The sequence below is a fragment of the Amaranthus tricolor genome, chromosome 5 (assembly GCF_026212465.1).
Source record: "Amaranthus tricolor cultivar Red isolate AtriRed21 chromosome 5, ASM2621246v1, whole genome shotgun sequence".
NCBI classification, from domain to species: domain Eukaryota; kingdom Viridiplantae; phylum Streptophyta; class Magnoliopsida; order Caryophyllales; family Amaranthaceae; genus Amaranthus; species Amaranthus tricolor.
The window spans coordinates 30,895,325-30,908,283 of record NC_080051.1 but is presented as its reverse complement, the minus strand read 5'-3'; the positions used below and the strand labels follow the sequence as shown (position 1 = coordinate 30,908,283).

Genomic DNA, 12,959 nt, shown 5'->3' with positions numbered 1-12,959 from the left:
GCAACGACTCAACTGGCCATACCATGTCCAACTATAAGCAGAAATGCACGTGCAACTTGCTTATCAATTTAGCCCGTGTCCAATGCCCATGTTTATTGAGAATGTTGTAGTATTTAAATAACAATCAGCAAATTTCTTGAGCTCAAGTCACTTCACATTATTTTTAGTTATTTGATGATAGGGCAACTAGAATCCAATTTAGAGCAATAAATAAACATAACAAATTCAAAAAAATTCCAAATAAAAGTACATTTAGATTTCAACTGTAATACTATCACTTGGACTCAACCCTATCACTAATAATACATGTATTATTACACGGTCCAAAACAGATAAAAGTAATTTTGATCTCATTAATACAGTTGAACATATTCACTATCAAGTTGGCTCAAGTTGTTGATCCACCATTCCCCCTTTTTATGAATATCATTTCCCCTTTGTTAGGGTCAAATAGAGACATTTTAACTCTTGTTTAGAGAACCACAATTTAAATTTTTAGTTGTCCATGGAACACACTTATTCAACGTTGCCGTCCAGACTCTAGATAGGTCTCATTAATCCATTGCAAACATGAGATCAAGAAGAAATTCTGATGTAGTTTGTTAAAGTGTTTACAGAAGCATATATACGTTGCCGTCCAAATAGGTCTTATTCAACGTTGCTGTCCAGACAGGTATCATTACTCTACATCCTCGGAACAAGATTTGAAAATCCCAATAACGAAGTATATGGCTCCCCCAAATTCCCAATCAAGAAAACTCATTCGAATTTATGTTCCAAAGAAAAATTGATCCGTGCTTGCAAAGAACTCTCACATGGAATAATTAGGAAAAATAAACACCTGATTTCAGATATAAAGAGACAAGATAACAACTGATTTCAGTGGAACCAATTTTAAATAGAACATTTCCTTATTGACTGAATTCAAAAGGAATGAAAAGATAACTATTATAGCAACAACATGAATATGAAGTTTTATTCACATAAAAGAGATAACAAACTTATTCAAGTTCTTTCCAAGAAACAGGTACATTGTTATCAAGAGTAGCTAATTAGACCCTGTAAAAATGCTTATTAAGCCTAGCCTTTATCTGTAACACTTTCAATATACAAACAGGTACATCGTTGATTTCAACCATCAGCTTCCCCAATTTACTCTATTCACATCTATACTTAAGAATTAATAAACACAAATGACTGATAATCATCTCTTATATGCCTTTTTCTACCTCCTCTCCTTTGTATACTAAAAAATTGGTTTTAAAAAAGGAGATTCAAAAACCTCATTGACATTTTCTAGTGTCGATAAGGATATAGTTCTTGATTTCACTAAAGGATGATTAGAAAATACACCCATTTAGCACATATACCTTCAACTGAAGATGAACAACAAAAATCTGGAATGATAAGGGGAAAATGGGCAATAAATAAAGGATATCTACCATGGCTTATTCTCTAAATGGTCAATCGTACGAGTCAAGTGGATTTCAAAAGAATCATGCACAATATTGCTATAGCAAGAGGATGTCATCTATGTACAAAAGGAGGGGAAGGGAAAGCAAGGATCATGTCTCAAGGTATCATAGTGCAATTCAATAACAAAATAAAAAAAAATTCGTGTTATGAATAGACTAAAACTTTACTCCAGTCTCCATTGAATATGTTTAGCTATAGAGCTTCAAGAATTAGAACTAGAAATCATAAAGAATTAAAGCTAGATTTTATAGAATATGTTAATTACTTTCCATGAATTACACCAAATTGCCCATGGAACCTATTTCTATAGCAGCAAGCTAATCTAGTTTCACTTGCTTGAGACAGGAGCATCTTTTTGGTATGGACTGGGGAAAAGGAAGGGAAGGTGGACAGAAGGTATGAGAAGAGGAGAAGAATGAAGGTTGTATTAGAAAAGAAAAGAAAATTACAATAGCTGATTTTCGAGTGTCACTTACTCCTGCCTCAAGTATTTCTTACACTGCTTAGTTCTTACTCTACTACAATTAAAGACTACAATTTATAGGGTTATAATCCCATATTGCCAGCTCATACAAAATCTAACAGAGTTCATAACAAATTCTCCCCCCCCCCCCCCCTTATTTTATTCCCTTCATTCTGTTGTAACAGCCTTGCCACGTCACTGTGGGTTTGTTAGCTCTTCTTGTGCTGCTGCATTTTTCTTCTTTCTCTAGTAAGTGATCCAAATTCTCTCCTTGCTGAAGGGCATAGCAATACCCCCGGCGTGAAGACGCACCTTGTCCTCAAGGTGGAAAGATGGGTACTGTTGAGCAATTAAGGCAGCTTCCTCCCAAGTGGCTTCGGTAACTGGTAAATCAGACCACTGGATTAAAGTTTCCAGAGCACCATCATGTCGATAACACCCATTTAAAACAGCAGCAGGGGTAGTACGGAGTTCCAGAGTATCAGTTAGTTGCAAAGGCACGAGAGAAGGAGTGCAGGTTCCAGTGGCTTTCTTTAATTGAGAGACGTGGAATACGGGATGGATGCAACTGTGTGGTGGAAGAGCCAACTCATAAGCTGCTTGACCAACTTTCTTGCTGATTTTGTAAGGCCCGTAAAACAGTGGAGCTAATTTCTCATTGTACTGGTGAGCTAGGGACTTTTGACAATATGGTTGCAACTTCAAAAACACTTCATCCCCTTCATTGAATTCCATATGATGCCAGTGCTTGTCCTCGTTATGCTTCATTATCTGTTGAGCTCTTAATAAATGAAGCTTGTGGTCGTCCAATTGGGCATCGCGTTACTGTAACAATTCCTCCAAATTCCCAAGGGTAGTGAGACCGTGACCAATGCGGCTGAGATGTGGGGGTTGTCTGCCATATAGGGCTTGAAAGGGGGACAACTTAGTGGAAGTATGAGGGGAGGTATTGTAGCTATACTCAGCCCAATTGAGCCAATCAAGCCACTTTTTTGGTTGCCCGTTGATAAAGCAACGTAGGTAGATCTCTAGAGTCTTGTTAACCACCTCCGTTTGCCCATCGGTTTGGGGGTGATAGGTCGTACTCCGCTTAAGAGAGGTTGAATGTTAACGAAAAAGCTCTCTCCAAAAGTGACTCATAAAGATCTTGTCTCTGTCGAAAATTATAGAGGAGGGAAATCCATGAAGACGAACGATTTCCTTAACGAAGGCATCGGCCACAACAGCTGCCGTGGATGGACAGCTCAACGCGATGAAGTGAGTGTATTTTGTAAGGCAATCAACCACTATTAATACAGTATTTTTTCCTTTGGCTTTAGTTAAGCCTTCAAAAAAATCCATCAAGACATGTTCCCATACTTGGTTCAGTATGGGGAGAGGTTGGAGTAGACCGGCGGGGCTCAGGGCTGAATGCTTTTGGGGTTTGGCAGGTTTCACAAGCTTTAACATACTCTACGATCTGTTTCTTCATGCCTTTCCAAAACCAATCCCGAGATAGGTTTTGTGTTCGCCTGAGTGGCCTCCTGTAGGAGAGTCATGATAATGGTGAAGTATGGTAGAAATGTAGGTTGATTGTTTAGGCAAAACAAACCTCCCTTTGTAGTATAACCTGCCATGTTGCAAAGTAAAACCTTGAAGGGTGGATTTATGAGCAACGAGCTTCTGTTTGATGGATTTCAACACCACATCTTGTTCCACAGATTCATCCAGTCGCGTCCAATCGATCACATGTGTACTACACATGGTGCCCAACTCTTCAACAGAGTGTCCCCTCCTAGACAAAGCATCAGCGGCTTTATTTGACATGCCTGGATTGTAGTGGATCTCAAAATCTTACCCCATGACCTTGAGGAGCCACTTTCAGTATTTCATGCCTACTTCACGTTGCTCAAGTAGAAACTTCAAACTGCTTTGGTCTGTCTGAACCACAAATTTGCTCCCCAAGAGGTAATGTCGCCATTTGAGAATGGCGAAAACAATTGCCATTAACTCTTTTTCATAGATAGGTTTTAAGCTAGCCCTCGTTCCCAACGCTTTGCTAAAGAATGCCACGGGGTGTTTTTCCTGGAGTAAGACTGCACCAAGGCCAGAGTTAGAAGCATCTGTTTCAATAACAAATAGTTTGAAAAAATCAGGTAAAGAGAGAACCGGAGCCTTTGTCATAGCTTGTTTGAGAGCTATGAAGGCTGCAAAAGCTGCTTCATTCCATCCAAATGCATCTTTGCGGAGTTGATCGGTTAAGGGTCTAGCAATCTGAGCATAATCCTTCACAAACTTGCGATAGTATCCGGTAAGGCCCACGAAGCCTCATAGCTCTTTCAAGTTAGTGGGTACGGGCCATGGCATGACCAAGATATGCCACTTTCATAACCCCAAAGGCAGTCACTTACTCTGTTTCACAAAAGGAAATGTGTTTGCAGTGTCGTCAAGACCGAGGAAAGGTGACTAACATGATCAGCTATTGTTTTGCTCAGTGTAACATGATTCGCCATTTAATTCGCTTTTTGGATTCGCGATTCGCTTAAAATTACTCTAAAATAGTCCAAAATCGACCATGATTCGCTTTTTTTGATTCGCGATTCGCAAAAAGATTAGTGAATCATGTGATAGTGGTTTTGCTATACACCATACTGTCATAAAAAAAAACTAAGATAAATTGGCGTAGGAAGGGTTTGAACACATCGTTCATGAAGGCTTGGAAGGTAGCGGGTGCATTGGTGAGACTGAAGGGCATCACAAGGAATTCGTAGTGCCCTTCGTGGGTTCAAAAGGCAGTTTTGGACACATCTTCCTCGCACATTCTGATTTGGTGGTATTCGGACCTTAGATCCAATTTAGAAAATATTTGGGCTCCATGGAGTTCATCAAGTAACTCATCAATGTTAGGAATGGGAAATTTGTCAGGGATAGTAACCTTATTGAGGGCCCTGTAATCGACACAAAACCGCCATGACCCATCTTTATTTTTTATGAGGATGACTGGGCTTGAAAGGGGCTGGTGGATGGACGTATCACCTGTGCTTTCAGCATATCACGCACCATCTTTTTGATTTCAGTTTTTTGTACTTAAGGGTATCGATAAGGTCTTACACATACAGGGTTCGTACCTTCAAAATGATGGAATGGTCATGAGTGCGAGGTGGGGGTAGGGTTGTGGGTTCGGAGAAGAGGGAGTGAAATTGGTCTCGAAGAGGTTGTAGGTAAGCAGGGATAGAAGGAGATTTACTATTTTGTGGGTTGGAGTGTTGATGGATTTCATTTAACTCAATGAGTAACCTGTGCTTCTCTTTTTTTAACATTCTTTCCATGGCCTTTGAGAGATATTTGAGATATTCCCGAGGAAGGATCACCACGCAACTCTACTGTGTGCCCTTCCCAGTTGAACCTCATCACTTGTTTCTTCCAATCAGTAGTGATTTCGCCTAGTTTTTCCAACCATTGTAGGCCCATAATAATGTCAGAGTTTCCAAGCTCCAGAATAAAAAAATCCTCCATGATTGTCAGCCCCTGAACTTCAACACAAAGCGCCCTGCATTCTCCTTCTCCTTGAATCCGTTCCCCATTTCAAAGGGTGACCCCAAACTTCACTGAGGCTGAATAAGGAAGGTTGAGTTTTCGTACGGTCTTATGGGACATGACGTTGTCTGTTGCCCCTTGGTCGATCATTAAAATCACTTCCACTCCTTCGATCTGCCCTTTGAGCATCATGGTTTTTGGGTTACTAATACCCATGACTGAACTCAGGGACATAAACACAGTAGGCATTTGGATTGTTTCTTCCATAACTTCAGTTTCCTCCATGCGTCCCGAATTGACATCTTCTGCTATCACCAAAACACTCATCTACTTCTTTGAGCAAACATGGTTATGTGACCATTTTTCATTACAGGTGAAACATAAGCCTTTTGCTCGTCGTTCTAGCATTTCACGATTGTTAAGGGTTAGGCGAGGTCGATTCTGGTTGGGATGGGGGAGGTTTGGATTGAAGGTTGCTCGGTAGTGTTGGTTGTTGAGGTTCTGGTATAGGTAGGATGGAAGAGGGGTCGAATGTTGGGTCATGGTGAGGGAGTTTCTGGGATGATAATTTGGGTTGTAGTGTGGGGTATTAAAATAGGGTTTCTTTTGATATGGGTATTCTTTAGTGGGTTCCATATTTTGATAGGCCTCAAGATGTAATTTCTGGTCTATTCTCAAGGACCAAATAATAGCCTCTTTTAGGGTGATGGGGCCATGTACCCTAAGTTCCCTCCTAACATCATCCTTTAGGCCCTTTAAATAAGACCCTAAAGACATGGATTCTTCAATCTTACCAATAGGATTTGCTTAATCAATGAACTCCGTCTGATAAGCAACTACCTTACTAGTCAACATCACACTCATCCATTGCTCTTGTAAAGTACCTTTATCCAGCGGCCCGAAATATTCCAGTATCAAGAGTTTCAGTTCTTCCCACCTGCAAATTGACTGTTGTTGATGCTCCCAATGAAATCTCGATAGCGCATCTCCTTCGAGACTCATAATGGCGGCTTCCATGATCTCTTCCTCTGTCATTTCATAAAAATGGAAGTACCGTTCAGCCTGAAAGATCCATCCATTGGAATTTTCACCGGAGAAATTAGGTAAGTCGAGCCTCTTAATTCTCCAATTTCCTCTTTTCGGTGCTTCGAGACTGTTTAGGGATATATTTTTGTCGGGATAAAATTTGGTTTGGCTGGGTAATGGGTTGTTGGGGTTCAATTAGGCTTTCGATTTGGGTATTTTTTTCAGGGTTCAATTTATCACAAATCATTTGTAAGGTTTGGTTCATCAGGGTAATTTGGGTTGAGAGTAGGGCTGTAAATTCAGTTACTCGGTCAGGTTTTGGGTCAGGTTTTTATCCTGTTCAGATATTCTCGGGTTTCGGTTTTTTCAGTTACTATAACACTTTGATTCGGGTCGGTTCAGTTACGAGTCTAATCGAGATTTATATTGGTTAACACCACACTGGGTCAGTTTCGGTTTTGGATCAGGTCAATTCGAATCGGATTAATATCAAGTTAGTTGAATACAGTTCCAATCCAAATTGGTTATACTGCAAGTCGAATCAAGTTCAGTTAGAATATGGGTTGAGTCATTTTTCTTTTAGGTTTACGTTGAGTCGGGTTATTTTCGGTTCGAGTTGACTTCAGATCAGTTATATCATTTTTAGAGTTGTGCATTCGGTTATTCGCCGGATTCAAGTCGATTGAAAATCAAATCTTTGAGTTTTTTGTCGATTGAACTTTCTGTTGAAATCGTTTGCAATTGGAGCATTGCGATTTGTAATAGGTTAATTAAGTTGTCAATTAACAGTCAAATTTGGTTCGGTCAAAGTCAGAGTCGATAAGATTTGATTGTGAGTCTACATTTATTGTTTAATTTTAGTTGAACTAAACTTAATTCAATTGATTCAAAGATATTATTAGCTGAACTAAACTTGATGTGGCTGAATAAAACTTTTTTTTAGATGAACAAAACTTGATTCTGCTGAACTAAACTTTATTTTAGATAACTAATTTGATTTGGCTGAATCAAACATTTAATATTGCTAAACTAAACTTGGTACAGCTAAATCAAACTTTTTTACTTGCACTAAACTTAGTTCAGCTAAATCAAACTCATTATTAAATAAAATAAACTTGATTCAACTGAATCAAACTTATTCTTAATTAAGCAAATTTAATTATTATATTTTAGAATCAATAATTGATTCAACAATATTAAACTAATTTTAGCTAACCTAAACTTGATATAATTAAATTAAACTTTTTTTTAAGCAAAACCAAGCATAATTAAGTTGTATCAAACTCATTTTTAGCTAATCTAAATTTGATTCAGTTGAATCAAACATTAAACCTACTTATAATTTTTATCAAATTAGACTTGGTTTAGTTGAATTAAACTTAATTTTAGCTAAATAAAACTTGATTCACCCTAATCAAAATTATGTTTAACTAAACAAAATTTCATTTAGCTAAATTAAACTTATTATTAGCTAAAATAAACTTGATTCAGCTGAATCAAACTTAATTTTTTGTTAAACTAATTTGATTCAGCTAAATCAACCATTTATTTAACTTGATTTAGCTAAATCAAACTTATATTTAGCTAAATTATACTCGATTTAGCTTTATCAAACATTTTTTTACCTAAACAAAACTTGATTCAATTGAATAAACCTTATTTTTAGCATTACTAGTATTATACTTCATATTAGTATATATATAACTATACTTTAAAAAAATTCAAGTGACTATTGATGTCGAACTTCTGATTTATTAAAAAATATTTGAATTGGTATTCTTTATGAATAGGATTGACAAAACGAACTTACACAACATAAATTAGCAATTCTATAACCTAATATTACCTCACTAATTTTGATTTTTTATATTCTCTCTTATTTATAAATATCACTTTGTATTAATCCATAATACCCAAATTTTTTAATCTCTGTGCCAAAAGCAAATGAGACCATATGACAAGAACAAAGTCTAATATAATGTTTTTAGACAACGAACATAACAAGACTATTTATAATAATAGTAATAATAATAATAATAATAATAATGTTCCTCAATATCACCTTTTCATCCATTTTCAAATAGTCTTGGATTCTTACAGACTTACGTACGTTATTGGCTTATTTATTGCTTCAAGTTCAACAGTTACCAACCTTCTTCATTCCCACAGAACACATTCCCACTATACCATTATTTCCACTCCTTAAAAACCACCTCTTGAAAACTTTCCAACACTATCGATTGACGGTTGCACACTTTTTCATTTTTACTATTTCCCTCCCTAAAAACCACCTTCCTAAAAATATTCTAACTTAGTATTAAACTCTTTGCTCATAATCACAAAGAATATAAATATAAATAGGTCGAGTCAATTGCAATTCGGGTCGATATCAAAGGCAAGTCATTTGAAGGTTTGTTGATATCAAGTTGGATGACCGGATAGGTCCAGTTCATTTAGAGTCGGTTCATTTACAAGTCCGATCAATATCGGGTCGGGTCAATTACGAGTTTCGATTTATTTCGGGTGGAATTATGTCGAGTACCTATCGGATTAAAGACGGGTTCGAGTTATAGCAGATCGGATGTAAATCGAGTTCTATTAACCACATTGTCAGGTCAACCGGTGTGGGTTGTGCTCAAGTCGGGTGTCGATTATGGGTATAAATAATCGGGTACATGTCGGGATACAGGTCAACATCAGGTCGAGTTTCAGTTGATTACAGGTCACTACACCTCGGGTCAACTAACGGGTCGATTTCGGAAGGTAGTACGCGTCGGGTCTATTTTTTACAGCCCTAGCTGAGAGGGTTTATTTTTTTTGTTATTTTGGGATATTTCTGAATGAATTTGGTCCAGTTCAGTGTTGATTTGGGTGGGTAATCGGGTGATCTCTGCTTCAAGATCTTCAGACTTCAATACGTTGGGTGTTGGTTGGATTCATCATGACTGGTGATTTTTACTCTGATACCAGATTGCTATGGACTGGGGATAGGGAAGGGAAGGTGGACAGAAAGTAAGAGAAGAGGAGAAGAATGAAGGTTGTATTAGAAAAGAAAAGAAGATTACAATAGCTGATTTTCGAGTGTCAGTCACTCCTGCCTCAAGTATTTCTTGCACTGCTTAATTCTTACTCTACTACAATTAAAGACTACCATTTATAGGGTTATAATCCCATATTGCCAGCTCATATAAAATCTAACAGAATTCATAACAAATTCTCCCCCTTATTTTATTCCCTTCATTCTGTTGAAACAGCCTTGCCACGTCACAGTGGGTTTGTTAGCTCTTCTTGTGTTGCTGCATTTTTCTTCTTTCTCTTATAAGTGATCCATATTCTCTCCTTGGTGAAGGGCATAGCACTTTCACATGGAAAGGCTGGACCAAACTCTTACCAAACTAAAAGAAATTGAATAACAAAGTGTTCCCCCCTCAAACTGCAGTGATTAGCAATAGAAAATCCAACAAAAATAATTCCTAATTAGTGATCTCTGTGTGACCGCCACCCTAAAAAATATTATAGAACACATATTTAGGGAAGCATGGTTGTTCCAAATATCAAAAGCAGGGAAATACATGGGCAAATCTTATTTCCAAAAGCTCCTAAAAGTTAAAAGAAAACGGAGTCATTCTTGCCATGCTCCCAAACCATCACATCCCCTCTAAGGAGACCTCTTCAACAGAGAATTTGAAATAACCCCAAACTTAAATTTATTTCAAGTCATCACTCATCAATGAGTCTCAAAAAGGTAAGATTCCAGAAATTCTGGTTAACATTTAGAAGATTTGAAAGGAAAATAAACTAATTTCCCCTCCACTTCCTTTCCCTTCCACCCCCTTCCATCCACTCTCCTTCCTTTCCATTAAAAAAGTTATTCAAACATAGTGTAAAACATCTTATGACTTACATCTTCTAGGTAGGTAGTGTACTTCCTTTTGCCAACAATTTGAGTTTCCTTATGCACAATAACTGCTACTAACACCCAATGTGAAGATTGTGTGAGGATAATGTTTTATTGACTATAGTAAAACGCACATCCATGCAAAAGCATCCCAACAATTCCTTATAAACTAGCTCTTTGCCACAAAGCGCCAAAATTAAAAAAATAGTCTATTGGTAATGTCATATACATTTTACTATTATCCTATTAGTGATATGTCCTTTCACACCCAATTGCTTAACAAACTTGTGAGTTGTGACCTAACTGTCCACTTAAGGTTAGCAAGGACACAAGACTTAAACCATACCTGATTACTACTTACAATTTCACAGCCTCCATCCAACACACAACAAACCTAAGATGTGATCCACTAAACAATATGTCATATATGGGATAAAGAGGTATATTGGGTATTTTAGACTTAGTATAGGAGGGAAACTAGTATAAATAAGAAAGGATGAGAAGAGAAACATAATATAATATTTTGTAGACGCTTTTGGTGAGTCTTATTATGCTCATTCTTGAGAGAGCGAAAATCTCTTGAATGCTTGTAATATCTTGTTTTCCATCAATTACATCAATAAACTCAACATTTCCATTCTATATTCTCATGGTATATCAATGGACAGTTCCAGTCCATTACATAATATTATCGTATGGGCACAAATACAAAATTCAATATGGTAAAGAATGTAGTTGATACACGGGAATAACTAGTACTCCCACTTTTTAATTTGATGTTTCACTTTTCTAATATGGACTTCTACCATGGTTTTTAGAAATATATCAATATAAATGCTACACCTGCCCTGTAAATTAAAATGCCATAGTTTCTAATTTTTAGTTCAATGTTATGCACTATGCTTGCTTTTTAAACAAAAATATGAACCAATTATTGCGAGTTTTCGACTAGATAAATTGCTGAATACTAGTAGATAGAACAATTATTTCATCAAGCACATTAAGTAATCTCGAATCATGAGTTTGCATGGTAAAATCAACTTGATTATCCATAGTTGCAACATTTCCTACGTTGCAAACCAAACTAACATTTTCTGATCTCTGAGATTATCAAAAGTAAGCATATTTGTAGTTATCCTCAAAATTTTCAACCACATTGCAAATTATCCACTAGAAACCCTATTCTTTTCAACTTATTATGCAAACCAAACTTATAAGTTATAAATACATCTATTGCGTCAACGATTTAAGGAAACCCTAATTATCAATTTCTACAATCATAATAGTCGTTCACCTCTAGACTAAACACATAACAAATTTTTCGTTCGTTTCAATACAAGAATTTAAAAACAAATAGTTTGCTGTAATTCGAAAAAAATTAATTGACGAGAGAAAAATCAGGGAAATTGAGAAAAACTCACTGGAAATGCTGGAGAGAGAAGCGATTAAAGGACCGCCATAATCAGGGAAATGCTGGATGAAGTGAGTGGTGATTGATGCGGATAAATAGTAGTGGAGGTTAAACATTGAGAAGAAAAGAGAGTTGAGATGTTTGCATTCATCAAAGGTGATGAAATGGTGTTACTTTCGCTTTGTGAGTACGCTGTTCCCGGCAAAGAAATTTCAAGTTCAACTCGATTTTATTTTGCATTTATGGATAGAAATATAAAATTTGTAGGGTTTTTCTCACTTATAACCACGTATTTTTAGAAATTCTTAGTTGTATTTAATAAATTTACCAATTTTTAATTATATCTAATAATTAGTAGGGTTTTTCTCACTTATACCCACGTACTTTTAAAAATTCTCAGCTGTACCCAATAAATTTACCAATTTTCAATTGTACCCAATAATTAGTATTAATTTAGCAACAATAACCATTTTTTAATGACAACTTAACCAATTCTCAGTTGAATTTTTAAAAGTACGTGGGTATAAGTGAGAAAAACCCTAAAAAATATTATCAAAATCTAAAGGATTAGCAATCTCAATAAGTTGTAGCGACTTTAACGATCCATTTGATGGTAAATACTAAACAACGGTAATAAAATGACTTTTTGAGTAAATTTTAGTGATATGTTATTTTCATGACGATGTAAGTTTTATCCACAATTAAGTGTTGATAAATTTCTCATGAGAGCTGATTGCACACAAGTGTGATGAATTTTCATCCTAAAATCAATTAGTAAAAGGAGTAGTCCATTAAGTTTATATGCTTGTCTAATCCTCTCTAATTCTTCGATTTGAGATCACATGTGGTTACTATTTTCCCACAAATATTTTACTGAATTTTATTAAAAAAAATGATTACTAGAGTAAGACAAGTATGATCAATAGCCTTCATGTGTTTTTTTCTTGCAAATTTAGCTTAAATTTTCATTATCATTTACACGTTATAATACCAATAATTAAACAAAACGTAAAAGTTATTAGTTCAAAAAATAAGCTTAATTACCTTTTGATGTAATAATAACAAAAGTCAGCCAAGATCAAAGTTTGTACAGCTTCAGCTACCAACATGAGTACATGGGTATAAGTGAGAAAAACCCTATTAATTATTGGGTACAATTGAGAATTGGT

The 12,959-nt window shown here is 36.2% G+C and overlaps 1 protein-coding gene across 3 annotated transcripts; it reads right to left on the bottom strand.

Moving 5' to 3' along the window:
* Positions 1-145: 145 nt before the first annotated feature.
* Positions 146-12,191, bottom strand: LOC130814145 (uncharacterized). 3 transcript variants are annotated; one of them, XR_009042319.1, is made up of 2 exons: positions 11,801-12,191; positions 146-841 (listed from the first exon to the last, which is right to left on the bottom strand). XR_009042319.1 is itself a non-coding variant. In XM_057680190.1 (2 exons), the coding sequence occupies exon 2, from the start codon at positions 2,705-2,707 to the stop codon at positions 2,186-2,188; it is 522 nt and encodes a 173-aa protein (XP_057536173.1). In that variant the 5' UTR covers positions 2,708-4,330; positions 11,801-11,978; the 3' UTR covers positions 1,326-2,185. The 3 variants fall into 3 exon arrangements, 1 of the variants encoding a protein (XP_057536173.1); XM_057680190.1 differs by lacking the exon at positions 146-841 and adding an exon at positions 1,326-4,330 and having other exon boundaries at positions 11,801-11,978; XR_009042318.1 differs by lacking the exon at positions 146-841 and adding an exon at positions 9,776-9,914 and having other exon boundaries at positions 11,801-11,978.
* Positions 12,192-12,959: the final 768 nt, after the last annotated feature.